General features: G+C 39.5%; 3 protein-coding genes across 7 annotated transcripts; 1 reads left to right on the top strand and 2 right to left on the bottom strand.

Moving 5' to 3' along the window:
* Positions 1–1,917: 1,917 nt before the first annotated feature.
* Positions 1,918–8,121, bottom strand: LOC122664293 (calcium-dependent protein kinase 1-like). Of its 3 annotated transcripts, XM_043860051.1 has the most exons (9): positions 8,016–8,120; positions 7,376–7,910; positions 5,249–5,392; positions 4,684–4,836; positions 4,265–4,380; positions 4,013–4,180; positions 3,261–3,388; positions 3,051–3,150; positions 1,919–2,187 (listed from the first exon to the last, which is right to left on the bottom strand). In XM_043860051.1, exons 1-9 carry the CDS (start codon positions 8,061–8,063, stop codon positions 2,092–2,094), a joined length of 1,488 nt encoding a protein of 495 aa, XP_043715986.1. In that variant the 5' UTR covers positions 8,064–8,120; the 3' UTR covers positions 1,919–2,091. The 3 variants fall into 3 exon arrangements, with proteins under 3 accessions (XP_043715984.1, XP_043715986.1, XP_043715987.1); XM_043860049.1 differs by having other exon boundaries at positions 1,918–2,187; positions 7,376–8,086; XM_043860052.1 differs by lacking the exons at positions 1,919–2,187; positions 3,051–3,150 and having other exon boundaries at positions 3,257–3,388; positions 8,016–8,121.
* Positions 8,122–10,208: 2,087 nt separating this feature from the next.
* LOC122664295 (polynucleotide 3'-phosphatase ZDP) lies at positions 10,209–19,009 on the top strand. Of its 3 annotated transcripts, none has more exons than XM_043860055.1 (12): positions 10,209–10,685; positions 10,774–10,806; positions 10,906–10,957; positions 11,060–11,103; positions 11,759–11,857; positions 12,028–12,084; positions 12,513–12,589; positions 13,383–13,464; positions 13,658–13,774; positions 15,452–15,579; positions 15,792–15,861; positions 18,668–19,009. In XM_043860055.1, the coding sequence occupies exons 1-12, from the start codon at positions 10,467–10,469 to the stop codon at positions 18,713–18,715; spliced, it is 1,026 nt and encodes a 341-aa protein (XP_043715990.1). In that variant the 5' UTR covers positions 10,209–10,466; the 3' UTR covers positions 18,716–19,009. The 3 variants fall into 3 exon arrangements, with proteins under 3 accessions (XP_043715990.1, XP_043715991.1, XP_043715989.1); XM_043860056.1 differs by having other exon boundaries at positions 10,774–10,828; positions 10,904–10,957; positions 15,815–15,861; XM_043860054.1 differs by having other exon boundaries at positions 10,774–10,828; positions 10,904–10,957.
* A 2,916-nt stretch (positions 19,010–21,925) lies between these two features.
* On the bottom strand, positions 21,926–23,920 carry LOC122664897. The gene is made up of 3 exons (XM_043860924.1): positions 23,685–23,920; positions 22,026–23,654; positions 21,926–21,974 (listed from the first exon to the last, which is right to left on the bottom strand). Exons 1-2 carry the CDS (start codon positions 23,839–23,841, stop codon positions 22,036–22,038), a joined length of 1,776 nt encoding a protein of 591 aa, XP_043716859.1. The 5' UTR covers positions 23,842–23,920; the 3' UTR covers positions 21,926–21,974; positions 22,026–22,035.
* Between the last annotated feature and the right edge of the window lie 309 nt (positions 23,921–24,229).

Here is a 24,229-nt window from a genome sequence, read left to right as displayed (position 1 = left end):
ATGGCTTGAGAAAATGTACTGTACTAATAATGTGTGTTTGGCAAAAGCACATAATTGAGGACGATAAATCCGAAGATTCAAACGTGCATCACTTTTGGGAAACTGTAGGAAAATACTACCACTTTTCTTGACTTTTTCTATTCCCACACTATCCGAACATTCAAACAGAGCCTGTACGTGTTCTCTTGGGAAGAAAATCATAATGCCTACCTCATCTTTTTCTTTTTCTAGGAAGGAGTGAGAGGCAGTTCTTTACTAGTTTGTTCATTGCTTTGCAAGTTCCTTTTCTTTCATTCCCATTTTCTAATGCCTCCATGTACCTCCACCAGCCTTAAATCTGAGATTATTTGAACTTAGATTAATGGATTCCTCTCTATCCACAGGTGTAAAGTTTCTTATTCTAAAGCGATTCTCCCATTCTCCACTGCCAACCAAAATATCCAAAACATTGTTTAACTGTTCTTTATTTGGACGCAGAAATTTTATCAAGATTAGTATAAATGTCGCATAACCTACCTTCTCCACTCCGTTCATATTCCCATAATCTTTTACTTTCCTCCATTTTCTATTATCCACACAACTTTTTTAAAGGAGAGAGGTTCTCCACGGTCAGATTGCAATTTTCCCACCAATAGGCAAGAGAAAGTGTGAAGGAATCTGCATACTAATTTGTGGGTTTCTTTTTCCTTTATTAAAATTACTCTCCCCCCTCCCCCTCCCCCTCTCTTTTCAATGGTTATGGGTAATGAAAGTGAGAAATTGTAACCTTCTTTTGATGAGTCTAGATCCTTTCCAATGAGATATGTGCCTAATGAGCATCCAATGGTAAGGCATGCATCGGGATGTGTGCCTACATGCATCACGATGCACGCAATGCCATTCCAACCATCAGATGATTCATTGGGCTCTCCAATGAGTTGGAAAGGATCCGACTCTTTGGGTTTTTTTTTTTTTTTGTTTTATTCCTAAAAATTATTAAAGTCAAAGGTTAAAAAAAATTCAAAATAATTTGACAGTAAACTCATCATTATGACATTATCACTTATTACAAAAAAGGATGTGTTGTAATAAAAGGGAAAGAGATCACCGGCTGGTGGAGTGGCTCCTACACCATGGGGGGGCTAATGAGAGCACACATGTCATCAACATTGATAGGATTTTTATTTCACAAGGGCAAGATGATAATTTCATGCGCTTCTGTGTTTGGGTTCAAAGGCCACATGACCAGCAGTGTTCTTTTTCCCAAAACAAAATTACAGCTACTTTTTCACCAACTTTGATTACAAGTTTACAACAAGATTTTCTATTTCTAAAAATACCCTTCCAAGCTCTTACGCCAAAAGTAAATTCCTTAGAAGAGGGCACCAATCCCTCCTTCCTTCCCATATTTCCTTCTACAACTACATTCCACATCTCCTCATCCTCATCTTGAGTCTTCCAAAGCCATTTTACATAGGTAAAGAATGTGTGCTCGCCCTGAACTGTCCTCGACAATCCAGGTCAAAGATTGGATGTGAACAAGAGTCGAGCATCTATAACCTGGAATGGCCTGCAGCATACCACAGGTTCCCAAACACTGCAGGTTCTAAATTGCAACTTTGAAATTTACAAGCCCTCTTCACCTTTTTTTTTTTTTTTTTTAATGTGTTGCATTACAAGAAACAAGTTACCCAGAGAGAAGAAAAAGAGAGCCACATCCAAGAGGAGGGGGTAAATATGACCATGAAATGAACCCAAGCATACATCCTATACAGTCTCCAATCATAACCCGCCCCATGGTCATGAAATCTGACTATCCAGAATTAGTTTTCCCATTTAAAGCAAGAGATGACTGGCAGCACTCAAGTTGGGGAAAACCGTGATCTTTTTTTTCCCCCCTGCCTATCAATGTGAGCCCCATAGGACTTTGACTACAACTACCAGAGAGTGGGGCGAACTGACTTGGGGGAGGGGGGGTTGCCTTACTGTGGAAGATAAGAGAGTTGATCCCATGACCTCCTGAGAGGCCTGCACTCTACTGGCAGGGTATCAACCAACTCCGCTAGCAGTTGTCGTCGTGATACAATTGCTTGAGTGCAGCTAAATATATGACTACGTTGTAAGGTTTTTGAGACGTCTGTTAGTGACCAACTCAGGATTCCTTTTTCTCATCATGACTACAAACTCATCATAGTTAATTCTTCCATCCTGCAAAACATTGAAGAAATAGTAACCATAAGATAAAGTATATTAAAAAAAGCCATTCAATAATTAAAATTCCATTGGTTCTTTCATAAAAATTAACAAACTTAACATCGGAATTTATGACATTTCTTTCCCATAATAAAGAAATATTAATGTTGATTGATGTTATTAGTATATATTCCAGATGAAGTCTACAACATGCAAGTGATCTGTAACAGTGGCATTTTCAATTTCATTGGGCTTGTGGTTCAATGGTGGTTGGTTTTTCCAGCTTTCTGTCTACCTTCATGGATGAAAGAGATGATTCCATGCAAAACAAATCATCAAAAGAACTAATAACTTTAGAAAGAATAAAGATGAAGGCAGATATCCAAGAATGTCCAGATCATGTCTAAATGTAACAATTCCGACTAAGAAATTGCTAGAGAAACACTATATTTCAGTGATGATCCTTGATGATGTTGGTTTCGTTTCCCGAGATCTTTTTTTTTTAACATTATCAATGTCCATCGCTTACTATTTTACAATCTAAACACTTTTTCCTCCATTATGATTTTTCTTTCTAAATAATGAATACTTTACATTATCAATTTGATGAAAATATACCTAAATACAAACCAAAACAATGACACTTTTGCCTTCTTGGTACTGGGTGTGTGCATTGAGATAAATCAGGCATTTGCAATTCTTCTCACTAAACTTATTCAATATTGCAGATACTGCCCAAAGAGAGTACTTCAACAAGCAGCATCCAATTGAACACCTAATCCAGGTTTTTTTTTTCCTTTTCATTTTCTTTTGGGGGTTGGGGGGGGGTGTTCTACAATAAATAACAAATAAGCACATTTCAAGTCAATAAACCATACATTGTCAGTGTCAACTTCTGCAATTATCTCTTTCAATTTGTTCTCATCAACCATGTTATACTCCTTCAAGGCTTGCTCCAATTCCTCCAGTGTGATGTACCTACAATTTTTTCCCCAAGGGGGGTTCGGAAAAAACTTTACAGTCACTCATATGGTTATGATAATAACAAAGAAAACCAAACCATAATTCTTGGAGAAGGGAAATATTACCCGTTCTTGTCCTTGTCAAAATACTGAAAGGCAGTATACAGGTGGTCTTCTTTCTCCATTCTATTCATGTGCATTGTGGCTGTTATAAACTCAGTATAGTCAATAGTCCCATTTCTATCAACATCAGCCTGAAAAAAATACCAATTTGTCATTTTCGAATCTTGTCTTTAAACACGTAGTAGCTGTAGTTTCTTTCCACCCTAATCACCTTCTTCATTTTAAGCTGGGGAAGGGGGTGAACAAGATTTGGGAGTAAGGGAAAAGTACAAAGCATGGTTGCAAGCTGGTATGAACGGGGTAACCAGACATGATCAACACAGAGGATCCCCCATCTCAAATTCTGGATCAACCATAAAATCTCTGTATACACAAAGGCAGTATACTAAAAGGGTGGACCATAGTCCCAACAGTGTCCAATACAAAAACTGCACACATCTAACAACCAACATAGACATTTTATGTTTGGTCCTCCAGGTGGATGTTTCAACCAAAATGTTTCTGGCCATCACTCATCCAATAAGTGGCCCCCAATTGAACACTCCAGAGCAATGATGTATTAGGTCATGTGTATCATATCAGCTAGATTGGCCGAAGTTTGATGTGTTAGGTCATGTGCATCATATCAGCTAGGTTTGCCGAAGTTGATAAAAACCAGTCCATCAAGCTGTGCTTAGTTCCCAGACAAGGTGTGGGAAACCAGTAAATGCACAAGGAACTTAGATGGACCTTAAAACAAATGACCAGAATCATACCGTCTCCATCAATTGCCTAACTTCAGACTCAGAAAGCTTGGTACCGAGTTTTGAAATACCCACTTTCAATTCTTCAAAAGTGATAGTTCCATTATTATCTGTGTCCATGGATTTGAACATCTCTTTCAACCCCATGATCTTCTCTTCAGAAAGATTTTCTGCAATCACCTGGAAGCAGTAAAAACAAGGAATTCTAATTAGAATTCAAGTACGAATTTGATTTGAACAGTTACCTAACAAGCATCTACCCACCTTCAATGCCATTTTTTTCAGTTCATTCATTGCCCTGAACTGCTTCATTCTTGTCAAGACAGCAATATCAATTGGTCTGTCAGATGCATCTCCATCTTCTCGCATCCATGGGTGGTCTGTATTTCATTCTCAGCAGTCAAATTTATGCCTCTAGTATCCAAAAAGCCAAAACAGTTACAAAGTACTAGTCAGAACACACGCATAAATATGTAACATCATGAGAACGAAAATGAACATATTTGGATTTTTACCAAAGAAAGGTCTTTGACATGAATATATAAAGGACCCCCAAAAAAAAATGATATACTGTTGCTAGTAGATACTACATATGTGCAGGTAAATTTAACAGAAACCGTGACACCATTGTACCAGTTTGTACCAGTGTCATGCATATTTGATTGTGAAGACTGAAGGCTTACTTAGAACTTCGACAGCAGAAAGTCGTTCCTTAGGATCAGACCATAGCATCTTCTTCACAAGATCTTTGGCACTGCGGGATATGGAAGGCCATGGATCAGATGAGAAGTTAACATGTCCCCGAAGAATAGCAGAAAAAGTACTCCGGTCGTTCACTGTTTTTTTTTCAAGGGGGGAGGGGAACAAAAGAGACAAAATCAGTGGTGATATCCAACTTCTGAAAAGTGAAAAATAGATAAAGGACCTGGTTATCATAATTACATACCTACCCTCAATGCCTACATTATATATACCAATTCATCTACCCAAATCATGGCTCAATCAAAGGGACGTGATCTACAAATCAAGAACTTGGACTTGTATAACCAAACACCAAATATGAGATTTTCATTAATCATCATTTGCCTTTTTCTCATACAGACCATGTTTTGGATCAAAAGAGTTATAATTCACCATTGTCCATTTATACCCAGCCAACAGGCATTCCCATAGTCTGGGACTCTGGATCCCTTCCCCACCCCCCACCCCCAGCCAAAAAAAAAGTTGTTCCTAATAGGAAGCAAGTACCTCCTCGAAAAGGTGGGACCCCACAAAGAAGAATGTAAAGTATCACACCAGCACTCCAAATATCAGCCTCAGCTCCATAACTTCTTCTCAACACTTCAGGAGCCACATAATATGCACTTCCAACAAGGTCATTGAACACTTCTCCTACAGCCATAGAATTTGTAAAGTCATGAGGAAAAAGAGACAAGAAGTATTATTCATTCAGGATTGACAAGGGTAGAATGAAAATAAGAGTCATCATTAACTGAAAGCTGAGTTAAACTCTTCTGAGTTAATTAGGGTAATTCTTTCATTTAGCTAGAGTTATACACAAATTCTAATGGATTTGTAGGACAATTCACTATGACACTTCAATGAAGAACAATTAATACTAATATACTTTAAATTAGAAAATCATTTGGATATTTTGTTTTGAAATGTTTAGTGTTACGTTGCTTGAGATTCTTTGATACTCTTCTAGAGCCAAATGCCTGGATCTCTGCATTGCATGGAAACTCTTTTTTCTGGTGAAATAACGTGCATTAGGAAATAGTTAAAGAGAGTCTACAAGAATACTAGTAAAATATTCCTTCAGACGCCTACATCTACCTTTGACTGCTAAGTTATGAGATAGCAATTACAAGGAGCTAGGAAGCCAGGGTGGGGTTAAAGGGGATTTTATAGGCCTAAGAACCTCAAGGACAACTCCTAACAGCATTAGAAACACTTGAAGGACTTTGGATGACACATGGATATATGGAAATTTCACAAAAATGTCTAATAATTGCAATAATGTCACTGTTTAAAAAAAATACATGATAATTGCTTGGAGGTCCCTTGGAGTCTATTTAACAGAAGCACTCCTCCAATTCTTAAATTTCCAACTAAATCCTTGAGAACGAATATTCCTTACATAAAACCCATATATCAGAATGTTCACCCTCTAGTTTAACACCTCCAACAAATAATGAGCTCTTTATCTAGCCCAATCTTCCACCTTAAATAAACTTCATGATATGAAACAAACCCTTTTAGAACAACTTTCATTTATTTAAATGGTGTGTTATAACTGTTATCATCTGCAAGAGATCCCAATGCAACCATTACTCTCCAACTGCCATTCCAACCGCAAGAGTTAGGAGAATAAAAAATGACTGGAAAATGAAATGGAATAACCATAGGGTTCATTCAACCCTGTCGGTCAACAGACTAAAATAATCCAACTTTGGTCCACTACCCTTAAAAAGATACAAAGAAATGCGCGTTGACAATGAACCAGGGAGCCAGTAAGCCACACAGAAATGAGCATAGATCAATGAACAAATTCATGACTACTAAACAAATATATTACATTCATCACCAGATCTCAAGTTAGTTTTAGTTTACAACCACAAAATGTAATGCAGCAACACCATTGATGTAAACCAAGGTGCTGTTAAACCACATTGATGGACATGAGCCAAAAATTTACAGAACAAAGTATGATTTTCTTACATTTTGTCCTAACCCTCTTCTTAATTTACCTTTTAGTGTACAATGAAAGGATATATAACTATCATAGCATCCACGAAATCCTGGCTAATTTTGTCGTTTTAAACGACCAGCATCTGGGGAGGTAAGTGGAACAGTTAGAAGGGGTTGAAAGCCACTAACATTGCAATTTAGTTTAGCACAATAACCAGATGCTTGGGGCTCTCACAGTCAAATGCAACCATATTTTTCTTTTAGAATAGAGTCACCCCCCTAAACACTAATCTTCCAATACAATGCTGAAATACTGATATAAACTCTAGAAGCCAAACATGAGATAGAGTCTCGACATATTTTAGCAAAGACCGTGCGTTATGCTAGAACAAGAAATTAACTTCATTAATCTTGGCTAATCTAAAAACTGTAGAGAGCTTTATACAATAGAATGTTGCCCATCCGCTTTACAACTCTAATAGCTATAGAGATAGAATGAGATTAGAGCGAAGATTTACATACGAAGTCTCCTAGATAAATAAGGCAACCAAATATTGGTTACCAGATAAATAAGGTAACGCAATATTGGTCGATAGTAACTAGGAGACGCTTATCAGCTATTTGATACAATAAATTCTAATAAAACTCCAGTAACAAACCTCGAACTAGCAAAATCCAGATTACCTGGCTTGAAGAAGACTGACAGGCCAAAATCTGTTGCCTTCAACGCCGAGTCCTCGTCTGTGCTGAGGAAAAGGAAATTTTCTGGTTTGAGATCCCGGTGCATCACCCCCATGGAGTGGCAATTATGAACAACAGTCACAATCTGCCTACACAGTGCAGAAGCAGCTTGCTCAGAGTAATGCCCCTTGGCAATGATTCGATCGAAAAGCTCACCACCAGCACAGAGCTCCATCACCAAGTTCACCGAGCGTCGATCCTCGTAGGCCCCCTTCAACTCCACTATGTTACAGTGACCGGTAAGGTGGTGCATGATCTGCACCTCCCTACGGACGCCCTCGATGTCGTCAAGGCTCACAAGATTTCGAGTGGCGATCGACTTACAAGCGTATTGCTCTTTCGTCTCTCTGTGAGTGACTAGATAGGTAATCCCGAACTGACCACGCCCAAGCTCACGGTCGAATATGTATGTAGATCGCACATCTTCCATCGGACGACCAAGGACGCGCCCGATGTCTGAGCGAGTACGAGCAACGACCGTTGGTGGCTGCAGGGACCGTTCATGCTGGTTCAGTGAAATGGGATTTTCTTCAGAAAGCCGCACAGTGAGGCCGTCATTAGTCGGAGGTGGTGCTTGTGATTGTGGGTGGAGTTGATTGTCCTCGGTCTGTATACCGTTGCAGTTTCCCATCCCGTTTCGTACATTCACAACAGTGGAGCAGCGAGAGAAGCGATAGCGGATGAAAGTTGAAGAAGAAGCCAGGGAAGAGATAAAAAGGTTTTTGGATGAGGTTCATTCAGTAGTCACATTGAAACGAATTGCTCCGTTTGTAAAGAAAATGACAGAAACGCCATTCTTCCACCTCATCGACCGGGTTTTTAAGAACCTTAGACCGTAACACTCTTAACTGTTAGACTTCAGTTGACTCGTGTAGTCAGGTAACTAGGGTCTAATTGAGTGACTCTGGTCCCTGGACCGAGTTTTCCTAAATCACGGTGGAGGAGGAATCACTTGACCGCAGCTTTCAAATGCGCATGAGAGGGTATGGTCAATAAGTGGGTATGATCCACGAATTTTTATCCGCTGTTGTATGCATCGTGCAGTGCAGCAGTGGCTATGTGTGCACAGCGAGCCCCCATTGTGCAGACATGGCCTGCTGCACCACTTGATGCATATAGCAACGGCTGTTGTACTAGAACGGATAAAGATCCTAGAATCGATTGAAAAATTATTGGGAAAATTTTTTAGATCCACTGGATAAGAAAATTAATTACAAGATAAGTAAGTTTAAAAATTGTTTTACATTTAGTAGTTTTGATTTTGAAAATATTTACTTAATCCCTGCAGTTAGTTATTTCTTATGGTTCAAGAAAAAATAAAATTTAAACTTCCTAAAATACCCTAGTATCTCATCTTCTTTCCATTTTTAATTATATTTTGTGGGACTCACCACCTCCTCCTTCTTCATTATTCTCAAGGCCACACCATCCTCGCGGCTGCAACCCTGCTATTCAACCCCAACTTGTAACTCCCTTCCCTCTCCCTCTCCCTCTCCCACTCTTACTCTTGCATACCTTACAACCCTACCCCACCGTGATTTCATCATATCTCTCCATTTTTTAATCATATTTTGTAGTCCGGTTTGATGGAATTTAGATTTGGGTTCTGAGCCAGATATAGAATTGGGTGGTTGAACGTCACAATTTGGGTGAATTCTGCCAGTGATTTTGGAATTTCTTGGTTTCTCGATCAGATTCACGAGGGTGATTAGTAAGTCACGGAGTATGTGGTTTTATACGGATTCTCAAAGATAAGGGAACTGTATTCTATAATTTATTCAGAATTTCAAAACCCATCCAAACGTGAGAAAAAAATATTTGAATTGGAATGATTGAAAGACAAAATCACAAAGAAACTAAATCTTTGACTGTATAAATAAATGAAGGTGTCTCTGTACATTTTTATATAACGAATGGAATATGATTTAAGATTACCAAATTTCATCTTATCATGAGAGCACAGTGGGGGGGGGGGGGGGTCGTAGGGGACGGGAGAGTGAGAGCAGGAGAGGGAGAGAGAGCTAGGGGATGTTGCAGGATTGCTATAGCGGGGATGGTGCGGCCTTCTGAGGAGAAAGAAGAAGGTTGTGGTGGGTCCCATAAAATGAGATTAAAAATAAAAGAATTGAATAAAAATGTAAAAAACAATAAAGAAGAAAAAAAACCGGAGAGATAACATGAGATATTAGGGTATTTTAGGAAATTTAATCTTGTTTCTTTTTTGAAACCATAAACAATAACTAATTATGGGGATTAAGTAAATATTTTCAAAATAAAAACTACTAAATGTAAAATAATTTTTACATGTACTTATCTTATAATTAATTTTCTTATTTAATGGATCTAAGAAATTTCCCCAAAATTATTACCTCCAGTTTTCTCCCCCGCCCAATGGGGTCAAATATTCGCAGCCTTACCCCTTTTTTAAGGAGGTTCATTTCAGGACCAAACATTCAACAAGTGAACACTTGACGGGATCTTTATCACCTCCAGTTTGCTGACCGGCCCAGTTCCCCAGTTCCTCTAACAAAGGGGGGCTGAAATGACTTCTCTACCCATGCCCAAACACCCTGCTCGGGTGGGATCTACCATCCCCTTTTAGAGGAACTGGGGAACTGGGCCGGTCAGCAAACTGGAGGTGATAATTTTCCACACTTGACGACCGTGCCAAGCACGACCTTCATTGGGCAGACTGAAAACCCAATATAATTTCATGTTTACGCTTTACAGTCTGGAGCGAGTATTTCCCGCGACCCGGCAACGGGTAATCCGAGACGCATGAAATCGATAAATGAAGGATGGCGGGAAGTGATTCAAGAGAATTCGTGAAAGTTGTCAGTTGAGTACTTGACTAAATTTCTTCGACGAAGAGCAAACCCCATCGTCATCATTTTATGCTGAATCTCTCAAATATTTCTCTGTTATCACAAAACCCTACCATTCCCATAATTGTTAGTCCTCCGAACTTATAATAGCTTTTTCGTCTCTTGTTCTGGAGCGCAGCTCCTTCTCCTCCTGCCTGGGAAGACCTCTTATGGCTGCTTCGAAGATCGTTGCCGAGTATGCCAAGTCCAATCGATCTTCTTGCAAAGAATGCTCCAACTCCATCGCTGGGGGTACTCTGAGGTTAGGTTTGGTAAGCAAAGATACACGAGGGTTCGATATAAAGAAATGGCATCACTTCAGCTGTTTCCCAGCCGATTCTCAGCACATATTTTCTGCGGAGAAGATACAGGGTTTTTCGACATTGAAGGTAGGTGCGGATATGTGACAATCGTTGTTTTTCGGCTTGAAAACTCTTTGTTAACTTACCCGTTTTCATTCTTTTGCGATTCTTCTAGAGTAGCGACCAGGAAGCATTGAAGAAATTGGAGGTTGGACGCGATAAACAATTGAAAGAGGTTTAAATCGATTTCCTATCCTTCAGTGGTTGACTTATGCGAAGAATATGGTTGACGCTATTCATTTTACAGGATTCTGATGGGGGCGAAGGAAATAAGAAGACTCATAAGGAATCAGACGTAAGCAAATGTAGTTGATCGATATCAACATATTGTGTTATACATAATAATTTCGTATTGTTTGTTCTCATAATTTATGCATTTTAGGTTCATAAAACTGATGAAGGTGAGTTTGTTGAACTCGGTGAAAGGAATTCCAAGAAGTTGAAGGTAGTTTGATTTTCTCCTCGAGTAGTTCTACGATGTTTCTATAAAACTTCAAGAGATTAATTTTAGGGTCATGGTGTAGCATTAAGTTGATCAATGCGTTTTACCATTACAACTGAGTGGTTTGCTTAAATAAGCTTTTCTAAATGGTCACCCACTCCAGCCACATTGAAGTATGGTCACCGCCATTCTGCATGTTGTATAGATGGGTGGCCCAATTGATCTGGTCACATGCTGACTTTTAAAGTCCAATTCAACATTATGAACCATCATATGTTGTACTTTTTTTTTCACATTGTTTTATTAGCTGTAATCCAAAATTGTTCAAAATGTTGACATTCTTTTGGCCACTTGGAGAATCCTTTTTGAAATGAAACTTACCACATAAATTGAGGATGACATGTCCACATTGGATGCCAACAAATTGCCCTGTAGCAGACTCATAACCCTCTGCAATATCAGACCACCATGGCATTTTTTCTTCTTCATTGATGATGGGGGTTATTGATCTGGTTTGGAATCTGAATATGTAATGCAATCATATTTTGATTCACTGGTGAATTGTGTTTGCTCTATATTTTGTATATACACAATGAGAGTTATTGGTGCACTTTTGCAAAATCTAGCTGATGAGGTTTTTGTTTAAAATTGCTTCCAGTTGTCTACATCCAGCAATGAAGCTGAGCTGGAGACCGCTTTATCTATTTCAGATGTGAAGATAGCTTTCTCTATTTCAGATGTGAAGACTAAGTACAAGGTCTGCTCTATCCTTTTTATTTTCACATTCTCCTAGTCTTCTTGTTTTCTTTCTTGCTGTAAACTGGATAAAGTATTCAAATATCTACTTGTTCATATACATGCATGCTTGCTAAGCAGGCCTTTTCTGCATGTGATCACGTTTTCTTTACATCTTAATTCTTTATTCAGGATGCAACATTACTACCTAAATGGAAGGCTTTCCAAACAATCATATTTCTTGAACGGGTGAGATATTTATCCCATTTATAGAATACTTTCTTAGATGACTATAACAGTTGGATTGAGACCTGAGTGATCCATGAGGTTTCAAATTTTTATTTGCGAACTCCATTCCCCCCCCCCCCCACCCCCACCCCCACCCCCAACCCCAATTTTCTCTGGAAGATTTGTTGTTTTCTGATAATAGGTTTTTCAGGTAATTAGTTAAATTGTTATTTGACAAGGTAATTCATTTAATTTCCCATTTTTGTCCACCAAATTTACTTGAGCTGTTGCATCTTCCTCTAGATCTTCCTGGTTTGGCTTGTTACAGAAATGTCTAATTGTTCGTCTTCGTTAGTGGCACCACCTTTACTGTTGATGCTTCTCTCTCTCTCTTTCTCTCTCTCCCAGTTATGTCGCTTATCATGTTCTCTGTTTCCTTATGTGCATAGGATGATGGTCTTCATGATTCAAGTAAAATTGCTGCTTTTGATTTTGATGGGTGTCTCGCCAATACTTCTGTGAAAAGGTACTCATGATTTGACCATAGCCAAATCCAATCGTTGAGATGTCCATTGGCTTAGTTGTTTGTTGCATTGTTTGAAAAAGCATTACTAACTTAGTTATGTTGCATACAAGTGATATATGAACTAGAACTGAATGGCCAGATAAACTTGCAATTCTATGTGACTTGTGGATTAGTGGTAGAACTACGAAGTCATGTGGTGTTTGCCTCAGCACCTTCAAAAGATTAAGATGCTGAGGTATCCAGTTTAGTGGTTGCCTGGAAGTGCTACCAAACTCCATCTGACCCGAAATTCGAAGCTTGATTTCCCTGTAAAAAATATTGATAAGCTATTGTGTGATATGCTTGGAACTTGGGAAATATTAAGATACTGGTTTCCTGTTTGATCGTGGCCTGGAAGGGCTGCCGATTTTTAATTGACCTGAAATCTGATACTCACTTTCCCCTTACATTTCAGTTCTGACCTAATTCCTTGTTTTGCTGGAACCCTAGATGATTTCTCAAAAAATTATTTTAATTATTTTATGATATTAGTCATTAGTTGTCTGTGACTCTATTTTGGTGTTGGCACATGGCTAGAGCATACATTTCCATTGATTTACCTGATCAGACCTTTGTCCCTGTGAGGATTGCACTGCTTTTTTCTTGGGAGAGGGGGGGGGGGGGGGAGACGGGAGGGTGAGGGTTTAACGCATTACTACCCTGGAGTTTCCCTTCCCTCCCCCTTCCTTTTAAATATTGCATCATGAAATTAAATGGATTGTTGATCGATCTGATATTACTTCTTAAACCCCAGAATTGGCCCGAATGAATGGAAACTTCTGTATCCTTCAATACCAGAAAAGCTGCAGAGTTTGTACAGGGATGGCTACAAGCTGGTTTGTTCCTTCTCCTTAAGTTTCCTGAATCCTGGCTGTTAAAATAGTAGTGATTAAGGTGATATGTTGCCTTCAAAAGTTGACAGGTTTTGTGACTTATTTTTAGTTTTTGTTTGGTTAATTAATCAAATTTTCCTGTTTGTAAATTTATGGGATTGCGTCATTATTTAATTTTTAGTTTCATCATCGTTAGGTTATCTATACCAATGAATCCAACATTGAGCGTTGGAAGAATAAGAGACAGCTAGCTGTTGACTCTAAGCTTGGACGGCTCAACAATTTCATTGAGCATGTCAAAGTCCCAATTCAGGTGTACTCTCAATTCTTTGACCTTTCATTTTAGTTTCATCATCATTAGTTTTTTTTTAATCACTTTCTTGTGACCTTTCATGATACATCAAGCTTGACCTTTCTTTTTTTCCTTTATGGTTAAATTGATGGGTTGGATGATTATACATTTATTTTCTAAAAGAGCAAGGGGCAGGCCTAAAATAACCACCCTAAGAGATGTGGTGAGGAAAGACATGCAAGTTAGGCCTCGTATCATGTATGACTTCGAATAGAGTTGACTGGAGAGCAAGGATCCATGTAGCCGACCCCATTTAGTTGGAATAAGGCTATGTTGTTGTTGTTGGTTAAATTGGTGGGTTGGATGATTTTACATTTATCTTCTTATGGTATTAATATGGATAAGGTCATTCTGTTTAATTTCTTTGGAGTATGGTAGTGCAGTGTCCTGGACAACGGGTGCTTTGCCTCTGCACAAACATTTATGTATGTGCTTATTATTGAAGGACCACCTGATACGACCAAAGATAGAATCAGTTGGACAGTTGGAATCATCTTGGCACTTTTCAAGCCCAAAATACGAAAAATACCCTTGTCCTAAATTGAAAGGAATTAATAAACTGAATCAACACTCAAGTAACGAAGATAAATTAGGTTCCCTCTATAATTTTTGGTCCTCCTCGATCACATATCTTTGGGATGCTCCTACATAAACCCAATAAGAAATCCAGCCTTTCTGCAAGGTTATTTGTTATTGAGTTTCATGCATTGCATATTTTCATCAAAGTTTTGAAAGTTTTGCTGTGGTACATCGAGGATGTGCTCTATTTATTGGAGAATAAAGTTTATGGACTTATCCCCTTGGACTTCAGGTCGAGTAATAAATTCTGCATTCTATGGTTGGCTTCTTCCTACATTTTACTTACCATGTAACTTGTTGCACAAACTGAAACTTCTTCCCTTGTTAATGGACAAGGGTAAAATACTAAAATTTTCATCGAACATTCAAATGTTCACAAGCAGTGTGCATGCAATGTTGAGCATCTTCAGGATAGTTGAAAATGAGAAGGAAAGTCAGGAGTATACTGAAGAATCTCATCAGAATTACTAGAATTAGGAGCATAACTGGCAGATTTTCACTTTTTAAATTTGGATATTCTCAATTGCCCAAATATAAAATTGGATAGTATTAAAATACCAAGAATCTCATCAGAGTTACTACAATAAGAACATTACTGATTAACTGTTAGATTCTCTCTTCAAAAGTGGATCTCCTTGAGTGCCCAAATGCCCAATAGAATATTATGAATCGTTGCTTCTAGCTTCCCAAGAAGAATCTGCCTTCAAGTATCCCACATTAGCAGCACTCTGAATTACATTCTCTCTAGAAATCCTTTGAAGTTTGAATCATTTGCAAGTTGAAGTCCATGATTCATGGATTTAATTTCCACAGAAAATCCTGTTATGTTGTGAAACACTTGTAGAATCAACAAATGGATCTTCTCATGATCTTGCATCATTCTCCCATATCTAGATTTATTGTTTGCTGCAGAGCCATCAATATTGGTATCAATACCCATTAAGCTAGTTTGGCAAATACAAGTGGTTCTTCTCTTTAATCCTTAACTTTTCCCCAGTTTGTATATAATCCCTCTGGGAAATGGTGTAAATAGTTTATTCTTTTAATGTCTGACTGCAGGTTTTTGTTGCTTGTGGGTTGGGAAAAACTACTGGACAAACAGAAGATCCCTTTCGCAAGCCAAAAACAGGAATGTGGAGAATAATGGAGCAACAGTTCAACTCTGGCATCCCAATTGATATGGATCAGTATTATTCTGTTGTGTCTTCGTTTCTCCTGTTATTCTGTTTTATTTTTTTATTGCTTCTATCTCTTCATTATTGGCTTTTAAGCCATCTAATGAACTTGTAAATCATTAAAAAAGAATTATCTGATACTATATCATCTAATTGCATGATCTTTAACATGTTACCTTTTTATGAAAACCCAGTTTGATATATTTTTTTCCCTGCATTTTTAGATCCTTTTATGTTGGTGACGCAGCTGGAAGAGTCAAAGATCATAGTGATGCAGATATCAAATTTGCTCAGGTAATGATATTGTTAGATAATTTCATCATCTTTTGGCACTAGTCATAACTTTTAGTTGCATTTCAGTTATGGTATTCTCTAAACACTCGAACTTATGGTTCTGCTGGATGATGTGGTTTTCTACAAGTGTAGACAGTGGTAGATGATTCAAATTGGTTTCACTTCTGGCGTGGGCAACATTACTTGAAAATTGGAGCAACATGTTGATACTATAGTTTCTAAAACCAGATCGGCATTTAACAGAAAATAGTCTCAGTTCTGGTTTTGACTGGTCAAACTGCAGTTTGAAAAAAAAGAAGGGTAATTTACAGATCACCCCCTGGTTTTCAATCGAAACTCAGATCACTCCCTGGTTTTTGAAAAAACTCAAATCACCCCCTGGTTTAGAACTCAAAATGACAAATTAGTCCCTAACGTTAGTTTTATGCTATTAAGTGATGATGTCAGCTAGTTAATAAATTTAAATCTCTAAACTACCCTTGACCAATGTTGAAGATGAAGGAAGGGTAGTATTGTAAATTTAATTCTAATGTTTTAGTACAAGGGGAAAATAGTCCTTTCACACCAATAACTAACAGCAGACTAACACCGTTACTGTAGAGGGGGACATTTAAGTTTTTTCAAAAACCAGGGGGTGATCTGTAATTAAGGTTTGGAAAAAAAAAAGTAAAAATAATTAAGGTTTGGAAAAAAATTAGAAACAAATGAAAGATATATACAACAGAAGCACCCATTGGCACAATGATTGGTATGCTTCTGCTTTAGTAATAGTTACTGAGTTCATGTCTCCTCACATACGTCTAAAAATTTGTTTTTTGCTGAAGCAGAAAAGTAAAATGAACTGGACAGTTCTCTGAAAATCATCTTGTTAAAAAAAAAAAAACAAAAACTGAGAAGTTTGCTTCCAGTTTTGGATTTCAGGTAGTTCTTTGCTCGAGTCAAACAAAAGAGAGCCTCTGGTTTGAGCCGGTTTGATTGCCAGTCCAGTCCGTTCAATTTTAAAAACTAGGTTGAGACTTATGGTAGTTAGGATGATTAAAGTGTTGATTTTAATAGAAATTTATACTATCAAATTTAGATCGTTGTGCTTGAGTTCTTAGGCATACTGGTAGTCAAGCAACCAAATGCGGCTCCTTTTGGCTGCAAATTCTATATGGGTGGGGATCACATACCTTTTCTCCATCTGAGATTATGTATCATGATGTCAGCTTCTTGGCTCCAATTAGAGTAAGAATTTGTTTAATTAACTTTTCTGTCTTTTGCTTTCTGGGGTACTCTATTGGCCCTGTGCAGAAACTGGCCTACTTGGACTGCGTTTTAGCCATGTAGGACTCATAGTAGATATTATGTAAAATGATAGGTTACCCAACTCAACCTAACTAAGCCTTATCCCAACGAAAGGGTTGGCTACACAAATATGCTGTACACCTCACATGCAAATAACTCTAATGTTAATGATGGTAATTCCCAATTATATGCGGACATGAAGATGCCAGCATACTTCACTGGTAAAGTTTGTGGGAGTTGTACCCCAGAATTGGGGTCAAAATCCCATCTTCATCTCTAACACATCAACAACCAAGCACTGGCCATCATGATCTGATCCATTGACAGCCCTAGCAGATTGTAGAGTGAAAAAGCGAAAGAGGATACTAGCCAAGCCAAAGTAGTTAGGATGTGGCTTAGATTAGTTGAGATGATTTGACTACAATTTCTACAGAGTCCAAATTACCTATTTTAAAGGCACATGCTTCATACTGATTGGTGCCACAATGTAAAATAACTGCTCATGTTAGAATCCCTACTCATGCTGCATTGCTGCTGTATGTAAAGATGATCTTCTTGCAAAGAGTAAGTGACAATTGTCCTTCACTTGGCCATTTTAACTGGTGGAGGTAGATGTCTTCTCTTCCTCATTTTCTTAACTTTTCTTAAGTCATTACAACTGGGGTTGTACCAGGTATGTTCTTGCATTTGGGGATGGATGAGTGCAAAATTAGGAAGGATAAAGTAATGAATGACCATATTAGGGCTGATTTGGGAGTAGCTCCGATATATAATAAGCTACTAGAAAGTTGTTTGAGGTGGCATGGGCATGTTCAACGAAGGCCTTTGGATGCTCCAGTACGGAAGAATGATTTGATTCAGATTGAAGCAACTAAAAGAGCCCGGGGCAAATCTAAAATTACCTTAGGAGAAGTGGGGAAAGACATGCATAGCTTAGGCCTTGTATCGAGTATGACCTCGAATAGAGATGATTGAAGGGCAAGGATCCATGTAGCCAGCCCCATTTAGTTGGGACAAGGCTGAGTTGTTGTTCTCTTGTATTTGAAGATGGAACTTAGAAACTACTGCATTATAGTTAGGTGGATTGGGTCTCTATCACCAATTAATGGAATGGAACTCTAATTGCCCATTTTCCCTAACATCTACCTCAAAAGAGGAGGAGGAGGGGGAGGGGGAGGGGGAGGGGAGGGGAGGGGGGGGGGGGGGGGAAGGGAAAAAGGAAGAAGAAAACCAAGAAGAGGCTACTAATGGCGGAGGAGGTCTGTTGTACCTTTAAGGACACTATTCAATAAGAAATCTCATCATATTTTATCCATGATTATTGCACTTTTGCCTGAATTGTTTATATCTCTGTTTCCTGTCATCATCTCATTACCCGAAATATGCAGTATTGCAGTTTTATGCTGATTGTCTGAATTTGGAAAAATTAGGACTTCAGCTTCAATCTGGAACAAGGCTCAAGAGTTTGCTTTATCTTAATTGGCTCTGCTAATGTCTCCTACTTTCTCCCTCATTGTAGGCACTTGGATTAAAGTTCTATGTTCCCGAGGACTATTTTGGTGCATAGTGGACTTGCTGCCAATTGGCTCCAGACAAAATCGTGTCCCATACTAACTGCCTTTGAGATTTTCAACTATTAGTATTGGTGCTGCCTCATGTAAGGACCAACAAGCCAAGTCTTATGATGCTTGTCACTGCATGTAAATCTCCGAGCTGGTAAGTTAGCAGATTTACTTGGGGATAAACTTATTTATTGTTATCAATCGGATGATTAAGATGGTTCCTTTTCCCCAAATGATCTTAATGACTGTGACAGCCTTAGATTGCAATTTCTGTGGTGATAAACTCTCTGATTTTCTACACAGTAACCTTTATTTGTTCCACCTGGTGGTGATAGAAGTTGGTTGTGACTTCAACAAAGAGGGAATATTCAGCATCTGACAATGTATTATTACTGATTTAATTGTTGAAGGATCTAAAGAAAGCTAGTGGCAGTGTTTACTAGGATATAGGTTATATCCAATTTCACACTTTTTTTGGGTGTTTTATCCAATCATGGTTTTAAACGAGGAATTGGGATCTGAATCGAGTCCAGCCAATTGTGATCCGATTCCTTTTCAGATCAGCCGGCAAAATTCTGCCTGAACCTTAGAAAGCCAGGTTGGATTGCCAATCTGGAATAGCAGTAATCGGGATCAAAGTAGTAAAGCACAGTCAACTTGGAAGTTGAACGGAGTACAAGAATGTTGGTAGTGAGTATGAAACTAGGACAGTTCCCAAGTGTTATGCTGTGTTTGGTATTACATACTCGGAATAGATTCTGAGTCTAGAATGCATTTTAAAGCAAGAAAATAGAGAAGAATCGGATTTTAGAATGTGTTCTAGATCCAAAATTTATTCTGACAATGCATTCTAAACACAAGACTTAAATTTTTTTCAGGGGGTGTGGAGGGTGAAAGGCAAAAGGATTATCCACAGGTACATCACCACTACAAGGCAGTGATGGTTCCAAGGCCTCCCATTGCTCCTTGTAAGCAGTCCTTGTGCGCTGCTCTATGCTAGTCAACGAGATATTACACGGGGGATAAATCATCCGCCTGCTTGAATAGAAGTTATGGATCCTTCTTTGTAGAAGTAATTTTTCATTACATTTTACTTAAAAAAAAATGAAAAAGAAAGTAGAGAGATGAGGATGATAACTCTTGCTTTACTTCTTCCCAAATAAATAAGGATTTAAAACTCATACAATAACCCATCTCTAATCAGTTACTATAACTAATAAAACTCCTAACCACGTACACCACTCTCCTACTTAGTGATAATAGCTAATTTAAACTCCTACGACATTATTTAACTATAACTTCTACTAAGGTGAACCTAATGCACATAACTATTCCTGCCCTACAATCATGCATGCGCACATATGTGCATTTCAACACATCAACACATCAACACATCAACACATCCTATTATCCAACACGTAACATCCCTCCCCCCTTAAGATTGGGCTTGTCCTCAATGCCCAAATCTGGAAATTACTTCATGATAACTTCGGAATTATTTTCATCTTGATAATCTCCTTCAATTAAAAATAGCTTCTTACGACGGTGACTTGGAGCAAATTGTTCTTGGAATTATGACATAACCCTTTCATACGTGTCTCTTGCATCTCCATTGAAGTGAATCGATGAATAGGAAGACTTGAATCTTGAGTAATTGGTGGAATGTTCGTTCCCTCAAGTGAGCTTCATACAGCCTGGCCAATCCCGATGGCTGTTGCGAGTGTAGTGGGTCTCCCAACCAACACATCGGCTTTTATATTGTCCTTGAGGCCAAAGACAAAACAACTCACCTAGTGGATTGGGGTTAGATATCCCATTTTTGAGAGCAGCTTTTGGAATCTAGTTTGATAATCTCGTACTGTACCAAATTGTTGCAGTTTGGCCAACTCCCCCCCAAAAAAGCTTGGAATTGAGTTGGTCCAAAACGTGCATGCAATCCTTCACAAAACACCTGCCATGACAAGTCAACCTCGTCTTATCTGAAGAGTTGGTACCAAAGTTGAGCATCTTCCTCTAAATGAAAAGAAGCCAGTGTCGCTTGTTCTTCTTCCGTGTTTAATGGAACCGAAAGAACTGTTCAACTCGACATATCCAACTGGTAGTGTTTTCATCTCCATTTTAATGTGGAAAGTTGAGCTTCACCAGTTTTGGAGTGAAGGTTTGTTGGCGGGTCACTGTTTGTGGAGCCGGATTGTGAATCGACGGTGGCTCTTCTTGGAATCGAGCTCTTGAGTTCTCACCCACCTCGGATTGAGGAGGCGGCGGCTAAGGTGCCTTGAGCTGCTCGAAGAGATCATTAAGTTTAGAAAGAATTTGTTGTTGTTCGTGGAGAATACGTAGTTATCCCTCATTGAGAGTGCTAACTTCATCTTCGAGTTTCTCCACACGTTGGTCCATCTGCTGGCTCTGATACCAAGCTTGTATGTACCCGAGTTGGGTACATCTACCTATATTGATGGCATGAGAAATGGACAAGAAAGTAGAGAGATTTTTGGAGAGATAAGGCTTAATTGAGGAAGTCACACCTCATCTCACAAGGAGAATTTTTTATAATTGCCAATGATGATTCTAGCTTTACTTCTTCGGTATAAATAAAAAATTACAACCATAGAATAACCCATGTTTAATGAGCTACCATGACTCTAACCACATACACCACGAATCATTATCCCCTCCAATTCCTCACATGGGGGCAGAAATGACCACTTCATCCCATGCCCGAAAACACTGCCCAAGGTGAGATCCACTCCCCTCTATTAGAGGAATTGGAGGTGCCCGTAAATTGAAGGTGATAATTATTGCATACACCACTCTCCTACTTGGTGATAATAACTAATTTAAACTCCTACCACGTATTATTTAACTATAACAACTTCTACTAAGGTGAACCGAATGCAGATAACTATTCTCGCCCTACAATCATGCATGCACACATATGTGCGTTTCAACACATCAACACATCCTATTATCCAGCATGTAACAGTGCCAAATCAGGGTTTATATCCTTAATTAATTAATCTATGTAAATATCTGTTATATTGAATGTTATTACATTTTTGCTTGATAGTCGGTACCGACGCACAGAGCTTAAGATCTGCAATTTGTTCCTTTTTGGGCAACAAATTAGTGTTGGTCTTTGTACTATCATAAACAATGTGGAAGTCTGGAAATGGAACCCTTTCATTAAATATGAGTCTATCAAAGGAGGAGAATGATCCAGACATTATCTTCATCACAACGCCAGTAATTCAAAGACCCATCTCGATCGCCACACGATGGAAACGCCATGGCTTCCCTACTGCAGTTAGCCATGGACCAAGCTTCGTCAGCCGCTCCCATCGATCTCTCCATCCAGAATCCCGTGTCTGGTCAAAACTATCTCCTTCACCAGATTTCGGTATGTGAAGGGACGAACTGCCACCCGCAAGAATTGCTCAGGTGGGATCTTACTCTTCTTAACCCTCTTTCTCCAGGGACCATAACCCAAATACTTCCACTCTTCTTCACTCACCTTCACTCTCCCCAATCTCTCCGTCGTTTTCTCAGTTTCCACTTCCCCACTCCTCTCCTCCTCCTCCTTCCTCTGCTCCTCCAGAGCTCTCAGTTGTTTCTTATAGAACTCCGTTGACACTTCTACGCTTTGCTTAACCAGATTTTCCATTGCCTCGGGGCTTCTAACCGCCTTCTTGAACTCTTCATCCCAGTACTTCTCATTCTCTTCCGCACTCGATGTTTCTTCTTTAATCCCCAATGCATCCTCGTCCCCTTCTTCCATGTCCATAACTACCTCTTCATCTTGCTCCTCCTCCTCCTCGTCATCATCATCGTCGTTATCATCTTCAATCCACTCAGTGACCTCTGTTTCACCTACAACGTCTTCATCTTCATCTGGAGCATCACAACCCAACTCCATCTCCTCCAGTTTCTCTTTCCATTCCATGGTGTAAGGATGCAAGAGGTGGACGGGATGGTTCGACAACAAAAACTCCAAGCATTTCGACTTCCCCTCGTCGCTCAGCTTCTCATAAGCTTTCACCACATCGTCCACGAATGCCTTTGGGTTTACCTTAACAATCTTACACAGCCCACCAAAGTAAGTGCACAGCTCAACCCTACCGTCTTCACTTCTCAATTCGAAGAGGTAGTCCTGTTCGCTGCTCGGGTCGAGCAGAGGTCCTAAAGCCCTAAAATAATTGTCTTGCGGTTCGAACCTGCACTGATACACTGGCCTCTTAACATAGATGATATCCGGCCGCATCCACGCTGCGCACTGTGTGATCAGAGATCTAGCTCTGTTTCCGAGTCGGCCCATTAATTTCCACTTGTCTAATCTCTGTTTCCCGGCTTCCAGAACGACCTCGGATATCAGAGTCCACTGCTGCCATGGCTGTTCTGTGATTCTCCAACTGGGATGCCGAACAAAAACCCAGAAATACCTGAACCCAATTGATCTATCCAAGGCTTTCAATCTCCGAGAAAAATCGTTCGCCATGTCGAACTGTTCGATCTTCTCCCATTCTTCCTGATCCCGAACTTCTCCAATCAGGGAAACGCACTCATCAGAGATCCGACCAGGGATAGGATCACCGACGACGACCCCACGCCACGAGTACGGACCATACTGGCCGTACTTGTACCAATCGTAAGGATGCCGCAGATTAGGGTCATCCTTCTCCATGAACCGAACCATGCGGTCATAACCAAGACCGATCATTTGAAGCTCTTCCTCTGAGAAACTATCTGCATGGTTACGATTAGGGTTTTTTAGGCGGTAGAACAGGTTTTCAGCAATTCTCTTGCTTTTCTTACGAGCGTTCCTCTTGGCTTCTCGCCGGAGCTCTGCGCCGCCTTCGATTCGGCCGGTGGAGGGACCTCCAGGTTGCTTCTTGCTCCGACCGGCAAAAACTTTGACATTTCGACGCTGAGTAGCATTCTTGTGAGAGAAAGAGATCGAAAAATTAGTGTCTCCGGAAATTCCTTGAATGGAGAGATTTCTTGGGCTTGTTTTAGAAGGAATCTGGGTAAGAAAGGTTTTGGAGTGAGGGTCAGGGAGCCGTTTCAAGGTTTTCCATTGGAAGGAATGAAGAGAAGGGTTTAGGGTTTTAGGTAGGGAGAAATCGTGCACCAGCATTTGGACCCTGAAGCGAGCGACCGGGAGCGAAGGAAAAGCTACGGCGGGTGAGGGAAGACTCTGGGTGCGGAGGATAAGGCCTTCGACTTGTGGTTTTGCTAAAATCCACAGGGTGCGCTGTGTTATAGATGGAGGATTCTGGTCGACCGTTCTTCAAAAGATGAAGCTATAGACTCTGGGGCCCCTTCTGAGTGATCAATGGTTAAAATTGAAAACTACGAGTGATGAAACTAATCCAACGGCTAGAATCATATATTGGCTTAGTGTGTTGGCACCCATCAGATGGCTACAAGTGACGAAGGTAGACGGGGTTGGCGACGTGGCAAGATAGACAGGATCTGATTATGATTTGTTGACACCCAAGAGTAAGGTACTTAGGTAGAGAGGA

The sequence above is a fragment of the Telopea speciosissima genome, chromosome 6, assembly GCF_018873765.1.
Source record: "Telopea speciosissima isolate NSW1024214 ecotype Mountain lineage chromosome 6, Tspe_v1, whole genome shotgun sequence".
Taxonomy (NCBI): domain Eukaryota; kingdom Viridiplantae; phylum Streptophyta; class Magnoliopsida; order Proteales; family Proteaceae; genus Telopea; species Telopea speciosissima.
The sequence above is the reverse complement of the archived record's forward strand: the minus strand, read 5'-3'. Positions and strand labels throughout refer to the sequence as shown.